Source organism: Macrotis lagotis, chromosome 7 (assembly GCF_037893015.1).
Source record: "Macrotis lagotis isolate mMagLag1 chromosome 7, bilby.v1.9.chrom.fasta, whole genome shotgun sequence".
Lineage (NCBI taxonomy): Eukaryota > Metazoa > Chordata > Mammalia > Peramelemorphia > Peramelidae > Macrotis > Macrotis lagotis.
Genome location: NC_133664.1, coordinates 114,030,506 through 114,056,733, shown reverse-complemented (window position 1 = coordinate 114,056,733; position 26,228 = coordinate 114,030,506). Strand labels below are relative to the sequence as shown.

Genomic DNA, 26,228 nt, shown 5'->3' with positions numbered 1-26,228 from the left:
TGCTAATAAAAATTTTGGACATAGCAGGGACTTGGAAAGTGCTTCAGTGCTTTGGTGCTTCTGTTGATCCTTCAGTCCATTGGTGACTTAACCCAAATCACTCTGGCTCTCATTGACTGGCCAGTAGTTCCCAGTACATGTCTTATTTGGTCATTGTTTGGGCTCTGAGTGGGTATAAATAACTGTTTCTGTATGGTCAGAAACTGAGGGTCTTCCCTCCCTAATTGATTTTTTTTCACTAAGTAATAGAGACCATTTTTTTACTTCAGTTTTTTTACCTACAACAGCCTCCATCACTTAAATCTAATTCACTTTCAAGTCCTCCTTGAGAATGAAAGACAAATAATAATCACTGAATGGATGTTACTGAGAAAGACTTTAACTTAAAAAGGCCAAGGTCTCCCATTGCATCTGTGGCCATCTCCAGTCATTCTCATCCATATCTGCTTACTGCACTCAGATGACTCTGGAGGTGACAGTGAGATTTAGTGTCACCCTCCTGATGTCATGGTCCTTTTAGAGAATAAAGGACAAACTCAAATAGAAATGGGTTTCTGTGGCAGCATGTATTAACAGAGAAAACTATAAGTTATTATTTATCAGTTTTGTACTATATTTATTTTATTAAATAAGGTTTTAATTGGGTTTGGGTTTAGCTCTTGAATGATTTGCTCAGGCTTCCACAGTAGTAAAACTTGTGACTAATGCCATGTAGAGTCTTTGTGAACCAAGACTTCAGCAGCCTGTTTTCCTTCTCTTGTGTGATTGTTTCTGTGATATTTTGCTTGCAAAATTTCTGACTTAATTTTTTGGATATTTTGCCTTTGCATTTCCAGTCCTCTTGATTTTCCTTTGCAGGGTTTCTAGTGTCTGTTCATTTTTATTTTCAGTGCCAACTCTAGTCCCTGTGCTCAAATCTCGATTGCTGTAATAATCTCCTACCTAGCCTTTGTGCCTTTAGCATCTCTCCAGTCCATTCTGTACAGCACTGCTATATTAAACTTTCAAAAACACCAATTTTGCTAAGTATTCCCTGACCTCCAAATCCCACAATGGCATTCCATTGCTTCAAGCATAAAATCCAAACGCTTTAGCCTGACCATTCAAGGCAATAAAATTGCTTCCTCTATATGTACTTCCATTTTCTCTATCATATCAGTTTTTATACTATCTTCATTATATGAATTTGTAGTAAGTATTGTAGTCAGTGCATCCTATCTGCACAGTTCCATCCTGTGTGGCTTGTATATTCCTCTATAAGTCATCTAAGAAAGTTCATTTAACCTATATCTATATAAACTTAGTAACATTCTCAAATAGCTTCTCAGAAAAGTGGCTAATTTTTTTCCTTCTTCAGATTCCTAAACTATCTTGTTCACTAACATTTCATAAAATTATCCCTGTTTTTCATATTTTTTGTATATTGTGTTCCACTGTTGTTCTTGTACTTTTAAAAGCTATGGGACTAGTATGGTGAATAGAAAACTTGCCGTAGAACTAGAAATACATGGATTCAAGTTCTGCATGAGGTGGTAAGAGAACAGGACTAACCCCTAAGTAAAGATCCCTGTGGATGACATCTTGACTTAATTTTAAATTATGATGTAACCTATGTTATGTTTTACTGTATTTTTACTTATTAAATATATTGTAATTAAATTTTAATTTGATTTGGCCTTCACTTAGAATGTTGTATCCTGTTTTTAATCCCTCTAGAGTACTCTTAGATGGTTAAGTTATAGAAAAAAGTTCTGATCTGCATTGATGAAGAGAGTTTACTATAAGAATGAAATCAGACCTAGTTTCTGTCCATCCTATGTAGGGATAAAATATCATGTATTTTTGTTCCTAAGAATATCACCATTTCTAAAAGTGTACCTCTAAGTTTGTATATAATTTACACAAAGCTTCATGTGTTTAGAAGTAGAATCATCTATCTTCTGCCAAATAATTCTCTTCATTTAAGAGTGAAATTGGAGTTTTAGACTTACAAGGTTGCATTCCCAATATAGATTTTAATTTGTTAATTTTTCTTTAAGCTGCTAGCCTCTGGGGTCCATACAAAGACATCTGGCAAACAGTGGGAAATGCCATTTGGAGAAGACAACCTGAAGCTGTCCACCTTGTTGACCTGATTTTAAAGAAACATAAACCTGATTTCATCTCTTTATTCAAGAATCCAGTAAGGAATTTTCTTCAGAGAACTATATGAGTAGAGAGGGAGTATTAACTATAAGGGAGTTGAAGAATTGAGGTTGTGATCATAAGAACTGATAGAAAAGAATGGATGGTCGAGATTTAATAGAAGTAAAATTGCTAAAACGAAGTAACGGTTTGGATATATGAGGTCAGAGTGCTGAATATGACTCTGAGGTTATGAATGGGAGAGAATTGGAGTATAATAGTGATTTCAGTGGAAATCAGGATATTTGGAGCAGTAGTAGATTTAGGGAGAGGATCATGAAATCTTTTTTTAGTTTTTTTTTTTTGCAAGGCAAATGGGGTTAAGTGGCTTGCCCAAGGCCACAGAGCTAGGTAATTATTGTCTGAGACCGGATTTGAACCCAGGTACTCCTGACTCCAGGGCCAGTGCTTTATCCACTATGCCACCTAGCTGCCCCTGAAATCTTTTTTTTAAGATATGTTGAATATCAGTTGCATATAGAATGTCAAGCAGGTAGTGAATTGGGACTAGAGTTAGAATATAGGTTAGGGCTGGGTAACAAAAATGTTTGGGGATTTTCTCCATAAACATCATAATTAAACCCATGGAAGATGAGAAAATGGTTAGACTGAAAGGAGGAGAATTAGAGTAATAATGTTTTAGATTACTACCTCAGGGCTGTCAATCTCTTTTCAGTTTATTTAAGAAAAATGTTTCTGCTAGTACTTATGTCAAGGCTTGGTTACCGAAGTCATATTTTTAGAGGTGATATGAAGCCTCTTGCTAAACAAATATTCCATTTATCATCATTTTCCCCTTTCAGGCTAAAAATGTTCAGCAGCATGAGAAGGTTCAGAAGGCAAGTACAGAAGGAGTTGCTATCCAGGGTCAGCAAGGAACCCGACTTCTTCCTGAGCAGCTCATTAAAGAAGCCTTCATCCTGAGTGACCTTTTTGACATTGGCGAGCTAGCTGCTGTTGAGCTTCTTTTGGCTGGTAAGTTGGAATTAAACCAAAGTTCTGCTGAATGCATGGGGCTGTGGTAAGTTTGGACAATTTTGTATAAAGGTGGATATTGTGATGTCATAATGTGGATGATTGTAATTATCAGTGCATATTTAGAAAATGGTAAATGATCTAGATCTAATCTGTATCTGTCCATTTTAAAAAATAAAGGAGCTAATTCACTTAATGGTCAGGGTATATCTTTTTTTCCTTTGTAACTGTTCAAAATAGTAAACCAAGAGATTCCCTGATTACATAATTCTGTGTCATAAAGTATGTATGTTCTATGTGTATATCCACACACACATATATCATTGGGTATTTATTATTATCCAAGGCATCTTCTTTAGAGAATGAATATCTTTTTATTTTTGCATATGGGGAAATTGAGGTTTTAAGAAATTCCATAAATTTTCCTTTGCCACATGAGAGACTTAGAATGGGAGAAATGGAATTAAGCTTTTCATTTCAGCAACTTTAACAAATATTTATCAGAATCTGACAAGGGCAGAACACTTGGCAGGGTGAAAGAATAGATAGATGGAACCCACTTCCTATCCTAATGGAAAACATAGTCTAGAAGGGAATTATGACATTTGCATTAGTAACAAGAGTATATGATGGTGTGCAATAAAAGCATAAGAAAAATACAAAGTTTACAAGGTCTTAGAAAGCCAGGATTGTTGTTAGCTGAGAATCTTGAAAGACTTAATGGAGGAGTTAGCATTGTAGTTGGGCCTTAATTGCCATTTAGGATTAATAAGAGGCAGACTTTGAAGGAAGTGGCATTACGTAGAGCATGCAGGGCATAGGAAATAGTATGAGCAAAGACTCAGAAACTTGACAGAGTGGGACATAGGGAAGGCTGAAAGGGAAGCAGGTTTTTTTTTGGGGGGGAAAATGTGATTTTGAGATACTAAAGGGACAAGCAGTAGGTTTTTGGTGATGTGTGGATTTGAAGATTGAAATATATATCAGGACTGTGGTCCTAGTATACCAGATTTAGTATATACCATTAGTATATACCATTTTTGTCTTATGTGGACATGTTCTTTGGAAAGCTCTGAAAACTGTAAATCTGCTTATTTTATGTAAACCCAACTACAAGCTATTAATATGATTGTATTGTTTTATTAAGGCACTTAATTGCACACAAGCACACATTCGCTGACACTCACACACATGCACTCACACACACTTATAGGCATTGACACTTGCACACTCACACACACTCACAATTCACTTGTACTCATATGCACACACACACTCATACTCACACTCTATCCTGGGGTGATATATTTTTTTTTAGGTTTTTGCTAGGCAATGGGGTTAAGTGGCTTGCCCAAGGCCACACAGCTAGGTAATTATTAAGTGTCTGAGGCTGGATTTGAACTCAGGTACTCCTGACTCCAGGGGTGGTGCTCTATCCACTGTGCCACCTAGCCTCCCCAGTTTTCTTTTTCTTTTTTTTTTTAGAAAAATTTTATTTTGAGTTTTACAATTTTTCCCCTAATCTTGCTTCTCTTTCCCCCTTCCCCCACAGAAGGCAGTATGTTAATCTTTACATTTTTCCATGGTATACATTGATGTAAGTTGAATGTGATGAGAGAGAAATAATATCGTTTAGAAAGAAAAATAAAGTATAAGAGACAGCAAAATTACACAATAAGATAACAGTTTTTTTTTTTCTAAATTAAAAGTTACAGTCTTTGGTCTTTGCTCAAACTCCACAATTCTTTCTCTGGAGACAGATGGTATTCTCCATTGCAGACAGCCCAAAATTGTCCCTGATTGTTGCACTGATGGAATGAGCAAGTCCATCAAGGTTGATCATCATCCCCATGTTGCTGTTAGAGTGTACAATGTTTTTCTGGTTCTGCTCATCTCACTTGGCATCAGTTCATGCAAATCCTTTGATGCTTCCCTAAATTCCCATCTCTCCTGGTTTCTAATAGAACAATAGTTTTCTAAGACATACATATACCACAGTTTGTTAAGCCATTCCCCAATTGAAGGACATTCACTTAATTTCCAATTCTTTGCCACCACAAACAGGGCTGCTATGAATTTTTTTGTACAAGTAATATTTTTACCTTTTTTCATCATCTCTTCAGGGTATATACCCAGTAGTTGTATTGCTGGATTAAAGGGTATGCACATTTTTGTTGCCCTTTGGATGTAGATCCAGCTCAACCAGATTTCTCACATCCCTTCCAACATTTTTCATTGTCCTTTCTGTCCATATTGGCCAATCTGAGGTGGTACATCAGAGATGCTTTAATTCGCAATTCTCTAATAAGTAATGATTTAGAACAATTTCTCGTAAGACTATGGATTGCTTTGATTTCAGCTGTAAATTGCTTTTGCATATCCTTTGACCATTTGTCATTTGGGGAATGGCTTTTTTTAAAAATTTGACTCAGTTCTTTGTATATTTTAGAAATGAGTCCTTTGTCAGAGATACTAGTTGTAAAAATTGTTTTTCTTTTAATTTCTTGGTTACTGTGATTTCTTTTGATCTTGGTTACAGTGGTTTTTGTCTGTGTAAAAGCAAAATTATGGAATAAGATAGCAGTTTTTATTTTTAAATTAAAGGTAATAGTCTTTGTTCTTTTTAAACTCCACAATTCTTTCCTCTGGATACAGATGATATTCTCCATCACAGATGCCCCAAAATTGTGTCTGATTTTTGCACTGATGGAATGAGCAAGTTCATTAAGGTTGATCATCACCCTCATATTGCTGTTAGGATGTACAATGGTCTTCTGGTTCTGCTCATCTCGTTCAGCATCAGTTCATGGAGGAAAGAATATAAATATAAATATATATATATATATATACACATACATACATACATATATATATATATATATATATATATATATATATATATATTTTTGCAAGGCATTGGGGTTAAGTGGCTTACCCAAGGCCACACAGCTAGATAATTATTAAGTGATTAAGTGTCTTGAGGCCGGATTTGAACTCAGGTACTCCTGACTCCAGGGCTGGTGCTCTATCCACTGCACCACCCAGCCACCTCTATCCACTGTGTCACCTAGCTGCCCCAGGAAAGAATATTTTAAAACAAATGTTTAACTGATATTTAAGGGCAGAGTTTAATCTTATATTTTGTATTCCTCTTTCATATAGTGTAGAGGTTTAATAAAAACATGATGGTTGCATTCTGCACGATAACTTGACTTTTAAAATTAAAGTAAAACTAGTGATCATCTTAAATGGAAATGCATTATTAAATAAACTTATATGACCTAAATAATTGTTACATTGTGTTGTTTTTCAGCTGTATATTGATCTTTCCTTTATCTTTCATATGTGTTATATTTTATTTTCAAATTTTTTTTCTTTACTGTCTTTTCACTTGTAGGAGAACACCAGCAGCCTCATTTTCCTGGCCTCACAAGAGGATTAGTAGCAGTCCTTTTGTACTGGGATGGAAAGCGATGCATTGCAAATTCTCTCAAAGCCTTGATACAGTCGAGGCGAGGCAAGACATGGACATTAGAACTCAGGTCTGTCTGTTTCTTTGAATTTCATTTGATTTTATAGATTTAAATTCAATTTAAAAGTTATGTAGGAAATCACTTAGGAAGTGATATGCAGATTTAAATCAAATATTTACAATAATCTGTACATTGATTTTTATATTCTGCCTGAGAACTATGTGATAGATTTAAAATGTGTATTATATTCATTCTACATGAGAAATGACGAGAATGTACCATGGATAGATGCCTGTTGAGTTTTCAAAACTTAAGCATTATTTAAGGGATAATTTTTTCTTAAAATACAGTTTTATTTTTTTTATTTTTTTGCAAGGCAAATGGGGTTAAGTGGCTTGCCCAAGGCCACACAGCTAGGTAATTATTAAGTGTCTGAGACCAGATTTGAACCCATGTACTCCTGACTCGAGGGCCAGTGTTTTATCCACTGCGCCACCTAGCTGCCCCCCAGTTTTATTTTTAAATAAAATAAATAGTTTTAAAATAAAAAAAACAAATCAACTAAAAATACCTTAAGTTATAAATGATCTGTTTTTGACTGTCTTATATGTGTAGCTGATATTAGCAGAATGAAGTTTCATGGTATTTTCGGGGTATATGCACAATATCTCATTTTAAACTATTTATTTCTTATCATTACAGTCCTGAACTGGTGACTATTACAACACGTTTTACAGATGAACTAATGGAACAGGGATTGACTCATAAAATCCTCACTCTTGTGTCACAAATTGATGTGAACAATGAGTTTGAGAAACTACAGCGAGAGAGAGGCTTGGGTAGTGAAAAACATCGCAAAGAGGCAAGAGTTTATCCATATTATATCTTAAGCTGTCTCTGAAAAATAAAAAATATAAGTCATTTCAAGTTATTTCAAATATATATCTAATCAAGCCCCAGGGAATAAATGCTGTGACATCTTAAGATGACTAGGGAAGTCAGCTGTAGGGAACTGCAATTGTTGTATTTTCTGTCTCTTGTTACTCTTTCTATGCATCTGAGGTGAATTCTTCAGGAAGGTCATACTACATATGGCAGTTTGGTTTCATATGGTACAGGGTTGAACAGCAGGAGCTGGCTAGACTTTTAAAAGTAGTTTAAAAATGACTCGGAGACTCAGATATTTTTTAGTTAATTAGGCCATATTAGCTTTTAGCTTCACTGTAGTTGATTCATAATGTGAGTTGTATTTTTGACTTTTAGGTTTCTGATCTCATCAAGGAATGTCGACAGTCTTTGGCAGAAAGCCTATTTTCCTGGACCTGCCAGTCACCTTTAAGCAAAGATGATACTCTTCTCCTTATTGGCCATCTTGAAAGAGTCACAGTTGAAGCTTCGGGCTCCTTGGATAGTGTGAACTTGGCTCTTGTCATGGCTCTCCTTTACTGCTTTGATATCAGTTTTATAGAGCAAGGAGCAGAGGATCGAGAAGGTACTGCAGAGTTGGAAGTGTGTGTGGGGGGGAAGACAGAGAAGCAAGAAGAAGAGAGATTGTTTTTGTACCTGAGTATATATGTGTATGCATGGGGGTTAGTATATATGTATGTGTATTCATGTATTTATTTGTGTGTATTCACTTGCATAATTGTTTTTTGCCTATGACTTCATTGCAATGGGGAGTTCCTGGTGTGGAAACTCCCTCTACCAATTACCATGGGCAATCAATTGCAACTTCATTTTCTTAAATTGAAGAATTCAGTGACTTGCCCAAAGTCTCACAGCATGAAAACAATAGAGCTGGAACTTGACATAATTTTGAGATTGACTATGTTACATGTAAAGATAATCATTTAAAAAAAGTTTTTGATATTTTGGGGTTAATGTTTACAAAATTCAGTTAAAATGAGAAATGTTAAAAACTTGTTTCCAAATAAGAGTCATTTCTTTATCAATATTTTATTATTCACATGTAAAATAATATTTTAAATATATATATGTGTGTATATATATACATATACATTTTTGTATTGATTAGTTTATATATGTAATGCATACAATTCCATTTATACTTTTGACCCTTGGAATTGGAAAAGAATTGGCACAAATGAATTCTGTATGCCCAGTACCTAATTCTAATTCTAATTGCTTATTTTTTATTTAAGGTTCCTAAATATTTCAAATATTTCCTAGAAATTTCAAAAATATATATTCTATAAGAGAATCTTGAGACTGAATTTTCAGAAAGAAATCATTTTTTTTGAGTCCTACAAAATGGGTAGAATTTCACTTTGTTTTTGTTGTTCAGTAATTTGTGACCCCATTTGGAGTTTTAATTGACAAACATTTAAAAAACTGGAATGGTTTGCTATTTCTTTCCTCCTGCTTATTTGATAGATAAGGAAACTGAGGCTAACAGGTTAAGTGATATGCTCACTTTACTAGTCTTTAAATAGATTTTCTTTAAAACTGAGAAAATCTAAAAGAAATAGTAATCTCAATTTTTATTCCTAACAAAATTATAATCATAAATATTCTCACATAAAATGTTCTCAGTTTTGTTTGTTAGACCAGATCTGATGTCATTGTATAAAGAACTAACTCTTTATGAGGAAATTCTTGATCAATGCAGATTAGCACTTCTACAATTTAGGAGTTCCTTGGGGCATTGTTGAGGTTAATGACTTATCTAAGTTCACATGACCAACATGTGTTAGTTATCTGACTTGAATTTCCTCTCTGCCAATCTGCCCTTTAATTGTCCCTTCCTTAAATTCTTTATCTTATTCTAATACCCTTAATCTGGACAGTTGATAGAATGTTGACATCTTCACCTTACCTGTGGACTGTTTCTCCATGTCTTTCCTCTTTTACGCCCTCTCTGGTGAGTAGGATAAGCTAGACACATTTTCTAACTCCTTTCTAGAGCTTATGGAGTCATAAAACTTGATTCAATAATTAATTGATAAAGATAAACCAAAGCTCTGGTAGATAGTCTTTATTTAGAACATGAGAATAATTATTATGCAGTTTTTGATATAATCATTCACTTTATAATTACAGATATAATTCATCAACTACCATTATTAACAGAGAGACAGTATATTTCATCAATTCACTCACGCCTTCAAGATTCACAGCCTTGGAAACTACCTGGCCTTCAAGCCACTGTTAGACTTGCCTGGGCATTGGCATTGCGAGGTATATCTCAGCTCTCTGATGTGCCAGGTAAATTGATTAGCAATATTGTCATTTCTGAAGTCTTTAAAACTAAAACCTTCAGTTTGTTTTACCTAGTGCAATTTCAATAGAGATGGCATCCGTTCATTGAGAAATGTCTATTAGTATAGGAAGCTATTTAGCATTATATCAAATTTAAATTTTTATGGTATGTTTTTCAGAATATAGACATCTTAAAGTTAACTTTCTTCTTGTATAAAAGAAAATTCTGAGGTAAAGAAATTCAAACTTTTTTTCTGATGAGAATTATTAATTTTATGAAAAGAACAAATAGAATTCAAGTGTATATTGAATGCCTTCTTTGAGCAAATTCCCAAGTTGGATTAATTGGAATAAGCTGTGTAAGATACTGTCCTTGTACTGAAGAGATACATTTGTATTTGCTGTAGAAAAATATTTATTTGAGGGATTATCATTTTTTGAGTATTTAATCTATTAGACTATAAATGATCTATTCTTGTTCTTCATCTTTGATGCTGTAGAGAGATCTTTTTTTGCCTCACATGTATGCTAACATTTATGCAACTCCCTCTAAAGACTTGACTCTTCTGCGGTCTGAGACACTTCTGTCCTGCCCACACAATTTCTGGAACCTAAAAGTCAGTGAAAATATCTATGTGAGGACCAGTGGGAATAAAGGAAGAGAGCTTGCTTGCCATCTGGTTCTCATTATTGTGAAACTGATGGCCACATTCAGTATTCCTTTGCAAAGGCAAAAATTATAAAAAAAAATAAAAATCCACTAACTTTATTTGAATTTTTATTAGGAAAGGTGATTTAAATTTTTGGGTTTAAAAGCTCAAGTTAATTTTATTTATGCATATTAAAATCTATTTTTAATACATTTTTATTAGATTTCATAAGGTTCTTTAGGTAAATTTAGGTCTGTTCCTGTGCAGTTTTCACGCACAATCCTTAGTATCATGCTAATATAGTAAAACTAGGATTAGTGATAGTCCAGAATTTATCTTATCTTTGATTATATCAGATCCTCCCTCCATTGTTATCTATCATCCAGTGGAGAAAACTACCCCCACCCCACCCCTACCATGTTTTTTTTTTTTTTTTTTTTTTTTTTTTTTAGTTTTTGCAAGGCTTTGGGCTTAAGTGGCTTGCCTAAAGCCACAAAGCTAGATAATTATTAAGTGTCTGAGGCTGCATTTGAACTCAGGTACTCCTGAGTCCAGGGCCAGTGCTCTAGCCATTGTGCAACCTAGCTGCCCTGAGAATGGGATTATTACTGAGACTTGATAGAAACCAGGGGAGTCAATTAGGTAGAGAAGAGAAATGAGAACATTCCAAACATGAGGGATAGCTAGATAGAATGTGAAGAGGTGAGACATGGTTGTCTTGTTCAAATACACCAGTTTATTCTGTTGTTCATTTGCACATCAGCAAATAGCATTATGACAACTTTTTTATGCAAGTATGTATTGGTATGTTACCTTCTCAATAAATAAATTTAGCATTATTTTGTTATTTTTCTAATTTCTTTTAAGCTCTCGCTGAATTTACAGAAGCAGATGAAGCAATGGCAGAACTTGCAATTGCAGACAATATCTTCCTTTTCCTAACTGAGTCTGTAGTGGGGTCAGAAAACTTCTACCAGGAAGAGTTTTATATCCGCAGAATTCATAACCTCATCACAGACTTCCTTGCACTTATGCCAATGAAGGTAAGTTATATATGGAAACCCAGAATAGCGATATAATTATCACAAGCCTAAAATTTGGTTTTGGTAAATTAGCCTTGTTTTGGAAAGAAACCCAGCTTTTCAAAATGGGCAAAACTTTGAATGTATTCACTAAACTATTTGACTTATTGTGAAAATGTGGAGGTTTGTTCTTGTGTTATGATTTGGTTTTTTGAATCCTGGAAATTGATGGCATATACTGCTAATTGAGTTGAACTAATAGGAAAGAATTTTTATCATGAGAGAGAACTGACTTTGAAAAAGGAAATAGCATATTAATGGATGATTCTATGAACAAAAATGTATGAACAATATGATTCCCAGTGAACAATGCTAGAATAGTACCAGTGATTTTATTTCACATTTTTTAAATGAAAGGGGAAAAAACAGAATACCAAAAAATCTAGATATATAATCATACCAGATCCTTCTAGGTACTAGAATCAGCATCTGTGAATTAGCAAATTTAGGAGAAAATACAAACTTTGCTTATATATTGATTTGATTTTAATCTTCCAAGGAGAGTCCTTGTAGGATTCAATATAGTTCTGTAGCCAAAAAAAGCCATCAAATTCACTTGAGGTCACTAGGGAGGACATTAAAAAGAAAGCTTCACATTGCTCAACCTTTCTGACTCTTAGTTTCCTCATTTGGAAAATGAGGGGATTTGATCAGTATGATCATAATGTCCTGTTTGCCAAAATAAAGGCTGTAATATCTATGCCTGAAATACATTTGTACAATTTTGATTGTGGTACTTCCAGAAAGAAACAATATGATTCTAAATGATGATAGCATTTCATTTGGAAATGAAATATATTTTATTGTTTTGAGGAAAACAATTATTACATGGTATCCAAAAGTCAAGAAGTTTACTTGCTATTTTGTGGGTTTTCATTAAACTGGAACTGTATTTGCTTGCCAGCTAGAAATTAACAAAGATAACTCCCATTCTTTTGTTTTTTTCCCACATTCCAGTGATTTTATTCTAGCTTTCATTAACTACTTTAATATTTCTTTTTTTATATATTTATTAAAGATTTTATTTATTTTGTTTTACAATTTTTCCCCCAGTCTTACTTCCTACCCCCCACAGAAAGCAATTTGTCAGTCTTTACATTGAATAACTCCCATTCTTAGATATTGATTTTGTGTGTATAAATGCTATGAAGATTTTGGCTTTCAGCTTTCCCAAGACAAATTGGAAATGGAAAGACTCAGGAGGAGTATAATTAATTGATACCATTCTACTGTTTGTACATGGTAGTATTTTTAATGTAAATTTGATATTCTATTTTTATCTTTTTGGAATATGTTGTAGGTTTGGTAGTAGTTGATCATAAAATATTGTTATATGGGACATCTAGGTGGCACAGTGGATAGAGCACTAGCCCTGGAGTATCTGAGTTCAAATCTTGTCTTAGGCACTTAATAATTGCCTAGATGTGTGACCTTGGGCAAGTCACTTAAGCCCATTGCCTTAAATAAAAAAAATTGTTCTATATCATAGTTGATACTGTGTGATAAAAATTCAACTGCTTATTTCTTCATTAAAATAGTGTGCAATGGGGTTAAAATTCAAAGAAAGACATTCTTTTGTACTTAGTCTCTTTAGATTAGCAGCCTATTAAAAAATAACATTACCTTTGATAAATGTTTTTAACATGTGTGATGAATAATAGGTGAAACAGTTGAGAAATAGAGCAGATGAAGATGCTCGAATGATTCACATGAGTTTGCATATGGGTAATGACCTTCCAATTTCGCTTCGGAGAGATCTGGAACACCTTATGCTTTTGGTAAGCCAACTTATTAGATACATTTTAACTTTGTTTTTGACTTATGAACTCATGAGCTGTTTTATCTTAAATTAGCTCATACCTGGAAGAAACGTTGTGAATATTTTAGATAGGCTTATTGTCTCTAAGTCTCTCTTAGAAGAATTAGGATGGGAGTTGGATTATTGAAAGTTAAATGCATTCCTCTTTGTCTAGATTCAGCTTCCTGGTAATACTTCATTAACTTTTCTCAAGTACCTTTATTTTTTAGTATTTTCTCTTACCTTTTTTTCTGGACCTGATCTTCATGGATCTCCTGTGAACAAATTCTCTTTAGTTAATGACATAGGCATCTTTTTGATATCTCATTGTGTCTTAGAGTGTAGGGGCATATGCGTGTGCACGTGCGCGCACGCACACACACACACACACACACACACACACCTACCTTAAATTACATACTTTGAGCTACATATCTATCCTGTATCAGAGATGCATCTTGAGTACAGGTTTTTGCTATCTAGTACATGGCACAGTTTCTGTTTATTATTTAGTACACCTAATTGCAGGATGAATTGGATGATGAGAAAGTGTGAAATGAAGTCATTAACTCTTTTCAGACATCCATGATTATTTCATAATTTGTAATTATAGCTAGTGATATAAATTTTTAACCTCTTTAATACTAGGATTGTAATTATTATATTTTTAAATGTTTTGTTAGGAAAAAATGGATATTTTCCCTCAAATCTTTGTTCACTACTTTCAGATTGCTGAGCTGTATAAAAAAAACCCTTTTAATTTGGAGCTTGCTTTGGAATATTGGTGTCCTTCAGAACCTCTCCAGACTTCCACTGTCATGGGATCTTATCTAGGGGTAGCTCATCAGAGACCCCCTCAACGCCAGGTTTGTTATAACATTCAAACTTTTCTTTAGTTAGATTTGTTAAGGTAGAGCCTTTAATTAAATTGTGTTTTAGTGTTTCCTAGTTATTTCCTTGATTCTAAATTTTCCAAGGTCAATGTTTTAAAATAATTGAAGCTTTTTATTTTGTGCCACTCCATACAGTGGAGCTGGAATTAAGGCCTATCTATGTACTTTCAAAAGCTCCCCTCTTATTAAATATTCTTTTTTTCAGGTTATATAATTGTCTAAATTATTATCCACCTCAGAGAATTATTTGTTGTTTTCTTAAAACTCTCCAGGAATTGAAACTTTCCTTAGTAACCCAATTGAAGTATAATATTATAATGATTAAAGAGTGCTCATAATTTAAGAATTTTAGAGTTTAGAGAAACTTAGCAGTCATTTATTTGTTGCATTTATAGATGCTTATTTCTTTTTAGCTTTCCAGAATTCCTTCTAATTGAATTCATGTTCTTCTTATTCTATTTTCTTTGAACATAAAAGACCAAATGGGAAAGCATCCTCCTCATAAAATTTAAAAGGGCACTAGGAAAAAATACAAAAGAAAAAAATTAGAGATCATAGTAACTATAAATATATTCCAGGTCAGCATTGCTATGTTGTCAAGAATCAACATGATGCTGGCATGTATTTTTAAAAAATCCAATATATAAAGATCAAGGAATTGTTAAACTGGCACACTGTCATCTCATCTTACCTTTGTGTTAATTTGATGTTCTAAAGGTTATTACACATTCATAAATATTTTGTCATATAATCTAGCCCATAATTAGTAATATTTAGAAAGATAGCATGAGTACATAGTACATGGTACATGAGCCAACCAAGTGACACAGTGGATAGATAAGAGTGCTGTAACTGAAGCCAGAAGGATCTGAGTTCAAATTAGCTCTCTGACACTTAGTAGCTGTATTATTCTAGGCAAGTCACTTGACCTTTGCCTGCCTCAGGTTCCTCATCTGTAAAATGAGGATAATAGTAGTACCCTCTTCAGAGGGTCATTATGAGGATAAAATGAAATAATATTTGTAAAACACTTTGGAAAGTTTAAAGCCATCTTTAATGCTAGCTCATAGCTGCAAGGGAAGGTATATTTTATTTGGAGTTTGAGGATTTGGCTTTGAATTCTGACATCATTTATTAGCTATGTGACCTTGAATAAGTCACTCTCTGGCTTTAGGTTCCTCATCTTATAAAATTGGAAAGTTATACTGGTTCCCTTCCTGTCAAGAATCTATGAATCTAAGAATATTTCTGAACTTGACATCTGCCTAAATTTGCGTAGAGATATATAAATATATGGGATTACACTACATATAGGCTAAGAAAAAAGAAGCAAACTAGCAAGAACCCACATGTGAGAAAAATATTTGGAAAAAATAATGATATGGGGTTGGATGTGTAGGTAAGATACCCGCTCCATTGTTTTAAATAAATTCCATATTTTACCTAATCCATATATTCCTATTCCTTATTTAACTGATAAATTGAACTAGGAGTGAAAATTTTGGTGTTTTAATTCCAAAATATATCTATGGATTTTCTGTATGCCTCTTATGTGAATTTTCTAGAGTTTCTAGAGTTGTTTTTTATTTTTAAGATGTAAGTTTTCTAGAAACATTGTTAGGACCTTCTTCATGAGTTTATTGTCATTATTTTAAATAAATGACATTTCTAGTCCATAAAGCAATTCTTTTCAATATAAGTTGATTCTGTTCACATTTGAGAGTGAATTTATGACCAGGAAGCATTTTGAAAATTAGCTTATTAATCAGCAAACATTTATAATTTGCTTGGCACATTAGCATTGGTGATATAAAGAATAACAAAAGCCAGACTGATCTTGTGGAAATCCTACCTTAGCTACTAAGCAGAGACAGCTTGCAAACAATAGCGTACAATTTTTTTGTGTATATGTGTGTGTCTGTGTTTACATTTCTATGCATGTGAGATGAATTGAACATAATCAGCAAAGTGGAGTTACTGAGATTACAGAACACTGCAAACAGCTGGTTATAGAAGGACTTTAGCTGGCACTTGAAGGAAACCAGGATGATGAGGAGGGAGAGCATTCCAGGCATGAGGGACATAGGGAATATATCTGGAATGTGAAGATGGAATCTCTTATGAAAGTAATTGCAAGGACGCTATTGTTAAAAGTTTGTAGTGAACTTGGAAATGTGTAAGACCTAAGAATTTTGGATAGTTTGGGGCAATGGATGCAGATTATAAAGGGCTTTGAATGCCAAACAGAAGATTTTATATTTGATTTTGTAGATGATAGGGATTGTCTGAAGTTTATTGAAGTTTATTCCTATACCTTAGGAAGATTTGACAGTTGAGTAAAGAGTAGATTAGAGTGAAAATAGACATGTGCAACCGTGCTAACCAGGAGCCTATTGCTGTAGTCCTGGTGGGAGGTGATGTACTGGAGTGGTAGTGAGATATATTATAAAGGTAGATATAATAAGATTAGGTAGCTGATTGGACATTGGGAGAGACAGAATGAGTTAAGGATGTTACCTAGGTTGGGAGCCTCCTATGAAACTGGAACTATTATTGATTTTAAACTGAACCTGGCCATAATGCTCGCTTAACATAGAAGAAAGATGTATTTGATGTAAATTTCAGACTTTTTTTTTTTCAGGTTGTCTTGTCAAAGTTTGTTAGGCAAATGGGAGACCTACTTCCTCCTACTATTTATATTCCATATCTGAAAATGCTCCAGGGATTGGCCAGCGGTCCACAGTGTGCTCATTACTGTTTCAGTTTGTTGAAAGTCAATGGCAGTAGTCATGGTAAGAACTATTTAGAAACTTCCCAGACTGATTGTAGTATCCCCAAGCAGAGTATTGCCATATTTCTATAGCTATTGATGAATTTTACATGGCAGTGGGCATTCTTTTCTGTGTATTTAAATTCTTTTTCAATTGTATTTTTAATGTTGAATAAGACAAAATGACAAGATTAGACTAATCTATAGTAAGGAAAACAAGAAAGAAGCAAATTGTTAGCAGAAAGGGCAGGAGCATGGGTTATTGGGAAAATGTAACTTGTGTACTGTTAACACGTGGTATTTGGTAAGTTTTGTTTTATTCTATTTTTAAAACATGGTTCAGTTTGCCAAATTTTAGTTTTCACCTACCTTTTCAAGATCACAACTATTGTCAAAAGTAAAGTATATCTGTTACACTATTCTTACACCTAGTCTTCCTGCAGTTATGATTTTACAATATTTCACTTAGTTTCATTGTTTTTCTCTAATCCTCAAGCTGTTCCCTTAATTTGGAGTATAAACTTCATTTGATCAATACAGATCATGACAAAACAATTATTTCGTGGTTCTAATGTTACTCTAAAATCCCGAAAACTTGGGAAATTTTAGATGCATGCATTTATCTCTCTGGGTACTCCCTTTAGTGTTTCAAGGTGCATCCATTTATCCCTTCTTGTTCTGTGGGATATTTTTGTCTATATAACTCCCTTAAATCCTCCAGGGAAACTATATCTATTATGCTAAGGCTTATGCTTTAAGATCTCTTGACATCAAATGATTTCCAAAAGAGCACATGAAATGTTTATCAGTTATCTCTCATGGTATGAAATAATAAAATTTAATTTGAAATTATTATCCCTTAATAATGTTATACATTACATTATAGAATATTTTTCTATTCTTTGTGGGATGAAGCAGCCCTTTTTGTAACTATAAATGACACAGGCATTCTTTGTTGTCAAAGGGTGAACTTTGTGTGACTAACCCATAAATCATCAGCTAATTAAGAAATGCATTGGCATGATCTCATGTTAGAAAATCTATGAAAATTAATCTGAATGTCCCAAAAATGTGATGTGGTATTTATAATCTTATATTTTACAACATAGTAACCTACAAACTTACAAACAGGCATTTTATCCACATGTAAAGGAGAATGAATTCAGCATTTTAAAGTTGTTTTTTCCCCCACCTTCATTTCCAAGCAATTAAGAAATTATATGTTATGTCTTAACAGCTGAAAATATTCAAGGAACAGGTGGCAGCCCTGTTTCCTGGGAACATTTCTTTCACTCCCTGATGTTGTATCATGAACACTTAAGGAAAGATCTGCCAAGTGCAGATAGTGTCCAGTACCGTCACCTGCCTTTACGAGGCATCACCCAGAAGGAGCAAGATGGATTGATTGCATTTTTGCAGCTCACAACTACAATCATTACATGGGTAGGTGTGATTAAGCCCCCTACAAGTTTCTGAGTCCTTTCTATGTGCTTTCAAAAAAAAAAAGACCTCTTTAATTTAATATTGTAGTAGATTTCTGTAATCAAAACTTTGGAGTGATAAATATGACCTGCACCTAAAATGCTATATTGAGCTCTATGTCTTCATAACCATCAGAGGGAATGGTACTCAGATTCCTTAGGATAAGCTGAACCCTAGAATCAGTTCAATATAAATAAAGGCTTTATTAAAAATTCATAATATAATCTATGATTTTGGAACTGGAACTTGATAATGAATGATATTTATTCATTGAGAAAATCATGTTATTTCAGCAATGGCATCTATACCATTGAAGAATTTTCTATGTTGATGAATTCTCTCTTGGAGAATAAGCTCTCTTGGAGAATTCTTATTCTCTAAAGCCTCAAATAGCATAGAAGTGACCCTCTGTTCTTCAGGGCTATGCCCACAGAGCGAAGCTTTGACAGGTCCTACCAGGTGTTCTTCCAGAATGGGTCTTGTGCAAAAGATAGTTTTCTGAGGACCAGCCTAGCTAAGTTTGGAAGAATTCCTTACCAGCTGGGCAAAGGGCATATGACTTTTTTGGCTAAAGGAGCTGTCAAAGACCATCTGCTAAAAGTAGAGGAGTTGCAATCTGTATCACCAGAAAATCCCAGATGCTGATTCAGAGTTAATGACTTGGTTTCTTCTTTCTCCTCTCCAGTCAAGCTGTTACTAGATGGGTTTTACTAAAACACCATTTTAAGGCGATCAGAATAAGTTGTTTCCTTAGCCTAGCCATTATCCAATGGACCCAACTTAACCATTCTGTTTTGTTTCTTTCCAATATGGTGCTTTAAATTAAGTTAAGCTACTGTTACACATATTCTCTAAGCACATTTTTGCTTTTTTCCCTTTGTTCATGTTGTCTTTTGGTATGCACTACCTTTTTTTTCCTCCCCTGGAAGTAGAAGATACATGCTTTCATCAAAGCTCCACATCACCTTTTACTTTCTTCATGCTACTTTTCCTCTTTCTTTTAGTGTCTTCAGTACTTAGCTGAACTTTCATATTTCATAAATTACTTGTATAGAGTTGTTCTTTGGTATTACATCAATGGTGTTACATTGTCTTACATCAGTAATAACAGCTGATATTTATGTACTGTTTTAAGGTTTACAAAATACAGGTCACAGTATTGAGATGTTTTAGTTTATTAGTCTCTTTGAACAAAAATATTCATTATGTAGCCCAAACTTCTTTTGATGATGCTGAGTCTGTGCTCAGACCTTGTGCTCTTGCTTAGACTGGAGTAGCCTGCATACCACAGTGGGCAGGGTGGGGTCATAAGAAAGAGAGCCTTCAGCTAGACCCATGCTTCTCCCTAGAGGTCAGCATGTCTCAGTCTGGTAGCAGTCCTATCTTGTGGTATAGTAACCAAGTGGAAAATATACAAACCTGATTTTACCAGCTGATCTTCTTGCTGGTAGAGCTCTGAATAGTACTATTATAACTTAGGTGAAGTACTGTTATAACGTAGGTGAGTCTTAGGTAAAAATCTTGTTCTTTAACTTTTTAAGTCATGGAGACTTTAGTTCAAACACAGCATTAGATGCTTACTAGTTGTGTGACTCTGAGCTAGACACTTAAACCTTTATTGCTTCTTTTCCTAAATTGCAAAATGGGGATAAGATTGGCAACTCCAGTGTCCAACACATTGTAGTCAATTAATGCTTGTTCCTTTATCAGAGTCTCTTCCCTGCTTCTGGTCTAGCACTCTTCATCACACCATCATACCTTTTAGGGAGAGAGACCATTTTTTTTTTTACTAGTTTTGTGTCCTTTGTAGTGTATAGCACAGTCGTAGCTGTACAGTAGTAAAACACTTAAGTTCTTTTTTGAATTTTTTGAATTTTTTTGCACTAGGAAGTGTAAAGGTGGCTAAAGGAAGCTCCTACTCAGGATGTTGTCATGTTCCATTTCTCTCACTGAGGTGTGAGTTCCTGAGATGAGATTCCCTTGAGTTTTTGTTTATATTGTAATTTTGAGTTCCACACTGGACTTTAAGTAAAGCTGTTTCCTTCTTTGAAATGGGAAATTGATTGAAGTATACTGATCTGATGCCAAATACTGATATCTTTAGCAGTGTGATAAAATGTTTCCCTTTATTAGTGCTAGAATAATGAATAATCATTTGGGTTAGCAGATGTTAGTAACCATTTGTCTCTTACTGATATTTTCTTTAGCTAATCAGTAATAAGCTAGACATTGAATGTTTGCCTTTTAAATTTTTATTTCTGTTTTCAATTCTTCAGAGTGAGAATGCACGTTTGGCTCTCTGTGAGCATCCTCAATGGACCCCTGTGGTTGTCATCCTTGGACTTTTGCAGTGTAGTATACCTCCTGTTTTAAAAGCTGAGTTATTGAAGACACTTACAGCCTTTGGAAAATCTCCTGAAATTGCTGCTTCCCTCTGGCAGTCTTTGGAATATACACAGGTAGAATAAATCTCAACTCTTCCATTTTAATAAGTGTACTTTGCAAAGTATTTCTTGCTAACAATGCCAACAAAGACAAGAACTAAAGCATTAGAGTATACACTATATCAGAGCAGACTTGTGTTCTACTGGATGACTCTTGCTGAAAGCCTCCCTAAATTACTAAGGGCAGATAAGGATTTCTTTATTTTCCATTATCTATTAAATGTTAATAAATAATGAACAAGATATTCTAACATCTCGTTTGTAGACTAGATTTGTACCTTTTGAAGAATCTAGTTTTACCATAGAGTAATATAGTTAAGTGATTGTAATACCCCTTTGGGACCTCTGTGTCACTTTGTGACACACTCTGGTGTCATTCCATTCTGGGACATTATCACTCACTGTTAAACTTTGTATTTAATTAATTTATTTAAAATTTTATTTACTGAAGGGAATGGGGTTGAATGACTTGTCCAATGTCTTCACTTCATTTAAAAAAATTTATTTAAGGCAATAGGAGTAAGTGACTTACCTAGGGTCACACAGCTAGGCAATTATTCCCTACCTAGCTGCTCCTTCACTTCATTTTAAGAACACTATAAAAATATGTTTATTTTCTGATGCCAAGAATTGCTTGAGATTAAGGAGAAGAAGTTTTATGGTTATTTTTTCTCATTATGTATTTCTATGCATAAAAGGAAGAATATATTTAATAATTCATATTTGCTAAACATTTTGGGGTCTTTGGGTTTAAATAATGAAGTAATAACATTTGTATTGCTTTCTATAAATGCCGATAGTGCTGGTATTTTTGTATTTGGGCTTATCTTCAGATAGTGTAGTGATGGGCAGAAAAACTTTATAAATGATTTGTAGGAACTAGTTTGAGAAACTGCAGAATGAATGAATTTTTAGAAATAATGAAAAACTTAATTCTCAATATTTCATTGTTCATTGATTTTGTTTTTGAACCTAGTTTAGGGGACGTGAAATATAGATAACCACAAAGGATTTTAGATAGTTCTAAGTTTTTAAACTAAAATACAGGGGGGCGGAGCCAAGTTGGTGACAGGAGAGGACCGTGTCTTAGTTGCTGTGGAGCAAAACTTATAAACCAAGGACTCTAACTACATTTTTGATAGACAGAACCCACAGAGGGATCCAGTGAGGCAATTCTCCAACCCAAGGTAACCTGGAAAAGAGCGGAAAGGCTCAGCTCCACGGGGTTGGAGGGGCGGCCTGCCAGAGGGGTGGCCCACCAGAGCGAAGGAACTTCAGCCTCCCAGAGGCAGCCCCAGGGCACTAGGAGCTGTGGCTCAAGGCAGCGGGGGCAGTTTTCTGACCTACACCCCAGGGAGCACCAGGCACAACTTGGGGGAACAGCGGGGGGACTTCTGTCAGAATGAGCATGTGAAGGCCAGCCCTCAGGGCACACAACAAGCAAGGTGGTCAGGGCAGCCCAGATCCAGGAACCAGAAGCAGGCAGAGCCAGTAAGCAGGGACCCCCAGGGCATGAGCACTGAACCTAGGTCTGGGAGTGAAGAGAGAGAGACTGCTGAGCTCTGTGCTCTGTCCCTGGGACAGGACTTTGACTACATTCAGATCCTGATTGCAGTCTAGGCACCCCTCCCCCCACCTCAACCCCATGGCAGAGGGGTGCACTTGTGGTCTTTCACAGACCAGGAAGGAAGACAGAGCTTCACATACTGAGATCCTTGTGGGGGTATCCCACTAATATTCAGAAGCTTAGGAAGCACCCCAAAACCAGGCACAGGCTGGGGAAATGAGTAAGCAGAGAAAAAAGAGGAACACCATTCAGAAATACTTTGCCTGTGATCCCAAGAAGGATCAAAATACTAAATCTGAAGATGAGGAAGCACAAGCTCCTGTAATCTAAAGACTCCAAGAAAAACAGAAATTGGACTCAGGTCATGACAGAGCTCAAAAAAGACTGAAAATCAAGTGAGGGAGATAGAAGAAAAATTGGGAAAAGAAATGAGAGAGTTGCAGGAAAAACATGAAAAAAAGAAGTCAGCAGCTTAGTCAAGGAGATCCAAAAAAATGCTGAAGAAAATAACATGTTAAAAACCAGCATAGTTCAAATGGATAAAACAGTTCAAAAAGTTATTGAGGAGAAGAATGCTTTAAAAAGCAGAATTGGCCAGATAGAAAAGGAGATAAGAAAGCTCTCTGAGGAAAACAAATCCTTCAGACAAAGAACAGAACTGAGGGAGATTGCTGAATTTATGAGAAATCAGGACTCAATACTTCAAAACCAAAAGAATGAAAAATTAGAAGAAAATGTGAAACATCTCATTGAACAAAACAACTGATATGGAAAACAGATTTAGGAAAGATAATTTAAAAATTATTGGAATACCTGAAAGTCATGACCAGGAAAAGAGCCTTGACATCATTTTCAAAGAATGATTACAGGAAAATTGCCCTGATATCCTAGAAGCAGAGGGCAAAATAGAAATGGAAAGAGTCCACCGATCTCCCCAAGAACGATCCAAAAAATAACAATCCCCAGGAATATTACAGCCAAGTTCCAGAACTCCCAATTCAAAGAGGAAATATTTATTACAAGCAGCCAGAAGGACAAAACTTAAATATTGTGGAGCTGCAGTCAGGATCACACGGGACTTAGCAGCAGCTACAGTAAAAGCTTGTAGGGTTTGGAATATAATATACTGGAAGGCAAAAGAGCTTAGAATGTAACCGAGAATCGACTACCCAGCAAAACAATGTTCTCTTCCAGGGAAAAAGATGGACTTTCAATGAACCAGGGGAATTTCCAACAGGAGTTGGAATAGCCAGAGCTGAACAGAAGGTTTGATTTTCAGATACAGGACTCAAGGGAAGCATGGAGAGTGGAGAAGGGGAAAATAATGAGGGACTTAATGGTGATGAACTGCATATATTCCTGTATAGAAAAATGATACTGATAATACTCATATGAACCTTCTCATTTAATAGAGCAGGCAGAAGGAGCTTTTATAGATGAAGCACAGGAGAAAACTGAATTTGAAGATATATTGTAGTGTAAAAATGGAGTCAATAGATAAAAGGGAAATGTAATGGGAGAAAGGAAAAAAGGAGAGGAGGATAGGCTAAGATATTTCATATAATTAGATTTTTTTTCTTTATTACAATGAGCTATTGCAATGATATGGAAGGGGGGAAGGTGAGGGGGAATGAGGGAATCTCTGCTCTCATCAGAGTTGGCTAGGAGAGGAAATGGCATACACACACACACACACACACACACACATATACACACACTCAATGGGGTATAGACATTTGGAGTAAGAAGGAGAGATGTCTGGGACCACAGGTCCGGGTGGATGCTGGGTAAGGGGTGGTATGTGGGCTTGGGGTTTCTTGGTCCCAGGGCCAGGGATCTGTCTGCTGCTCCCCCCTCAGCTACCCTACAGCAGAGTCAGAGTGAAAGGAGAGAGAAAATATAGTACATGGTAGTGGAGAAATATGAAAGGAGGGAGGAAAATATAGATGTAACTTTTGTGATGGACTTATCCTAAAGAATGTGATCCACCCACAACAGAGCTGGTGGTATTAGAACACAGACTGAAGCACATTTTTTATTGTTATTATTTTCTGGGGGGTGTTGCAGGGCAAATGAGACTGGGTGGCCTGCCTGGGGCTGCACAGCTTGGTGATTGTTGGGTGTCTGAAGCTTGATTTGGATCTGGGTGCTCCTGGTTCAAGGACCAGTGATCTGTCTGCCACCCAGCTGCCCCTACTACTACTACTATTATTATTATTATTATTTTATTTTATATTGGGTCTTTTTCTTTTTTGGTTTCTGTAGGGCAGTGGGGTTGGGGTGGCTTGTATCACATAGCTGGGTGATTGTTTGGAGTCTGGGGCCGGATTTGGGCTCAGGTACTCCTGGCTCCAGGGTCGGTGCTCCGTCCACTGTGCCAACTGCCCATATGTACTATTATTATTATTATCATTTTTTAATTTTAATTTTAATTTTTCCTCTCCCCTTTACTTTATTGTTTATGCGGGTCTATATTTTCTTTGGGGTAGGGGGTATTATGTTTACTCTTAAACAAGAATATTCTAGTAATGCATAAAAAATTTGTACAAAATAAGAATAAATAAAAAAATTTAAATTGAAAAAATAAAATACAAGGGAGTTGGCTTTTGTTGAGTTACAGTATTTTAACAAATTTATTATTGTTCTGTTATGTTATATATATGTCTTGGCTTGGATAAATGTAATTATATACTCAATTCATGTGCTTCATGGAAAACTTAGAATTTGTGAGTAAATAAGGTTTTTTTTTACTGTTATAAACATTTTAGGATGTATATATGAAGCTTTTTTTTTAAAGAAAGATTTCATTTATTTTTTATTTTTTTATTTTTTTAGGTTTTTGCAAGGCAAATTGGGTTAGGTTGAGTGGCTTGCCCAAGGCCACACAGCTAGGTCATTATTAAGTGTCTGAGACTGGATTTGAACCCAGGTACTCCTGACTCCAAGGCTGGTGCTTTATCCACTATGCTACCTAGCCACCCCAGATTTCATTTATTTTGAGTTTTACAATTTTCCCCCTAATCTTGCTTCTCACCCCCACCCTCCACAGAAGGCTGTCTTTGAAGCATGTCCTCGGAATTTGTGTTTTATTTTATACTTTTAGCTATAAGGGGCAGCTGGGTGAAACAGTGGATAGAATGCCAGACCTGGAGTCCAGAAGACCTGAGTTCAAATTTGATCTTTGATCCTTTTCTAGCTGTGTGACCCTGGGCAAGTCACTTAACCCTGTTTGCCTCAGTTTTCTTATCTTTAAAATGAACTGGAGAAGGAAATGGCAAACCTCAAATTATCTTTGCCAAGAACATTCTAGAGGGTGTCACAAAGAGTGACAACAGTATAGGTCTACTTGTAAATTCCTATTTGAAAATCAGCAGTTTAACACTAAATAAGATTTCATCACAGAAATAGTTTTTCATCTTCTATTAATGGAGTAATGGTGAAGACATTTGTTTGTTCCTAATATTTGTAAAATATAATCAATGATAATGGTATCTGTGATAATTGGTGACATTTGAAAACCATTGTTTCATGGACAGAAATAAAATGTCCCTAATTTCTTTTTCTTCCTATTTTTAAAAGATATTACAGACTGTAAGGATACCAAGCCAGAGACAAGCAATTGGCATTGAGGTTAGTTGAAGTGTTAATTTCATTGAATATTGGAGTAAGTTGTAAGTATTTTTTTTCTTAT

General features: G+C 35.1%; 1 protein-coding gene across 2 annotated transcripts in view; it reads left to right on the top strand.

Moving 5' to 3' along the window:
- The window catches only part of NUP205 (nucleoporin 205), a 95,276-nt gene that overhangs the window by 4,367 nt on the left and 64,681 nt on the right, over positions 1–26,228 (top strand). For both annotated transcript variants that reach the window (XM_074193612.1, XM_074193611.1), the window contains exons 2-14: positions 2,040–2,182; positions 2,988–3,159; positions 6,557–6,701; positions 7,335–7,494; positions 7,896–8,124; positions 9,693–9,857; positions 11,369–11,544; positions 13,245–13,361; positions 14,110–14,247; positions 16,916–17,066; positions 18,282–18,487; positions 20,803–20,985; positions 26,117–26,167. In XM_074193612.1, the coding sequence (XP_074049713.1) occupies positions 2,040–2,182; positions 2,988–3,159; positions 6,557–6,701; positions 7,335–7,494; positions 7,896–8,124; positions 9,693–9,857; positions 11,369–11,544; positions 13,245–13,361; positions 14,110–14,247; positions 16,916–17,066; positions 18,282–18,487; positions 20,803–20,985; positions 26,117–26,167 (2,036 nt within the window). The remainder of the gene's footprint in view (positions 1–2,039; positions 2,183–2,987; positions 3,160–6,556; positions 6,702–7,334; positions 7,495–7,895; positions 8,125–9,692; positions 9,858–11,368; positions 11,545–13,244; positions 13,362–14,109; positions 14,248–16,915; positions 17,067–18,281; positions 18,488–20,802; positions 20,986–26,116; positions 26,168–26,228) is intronic.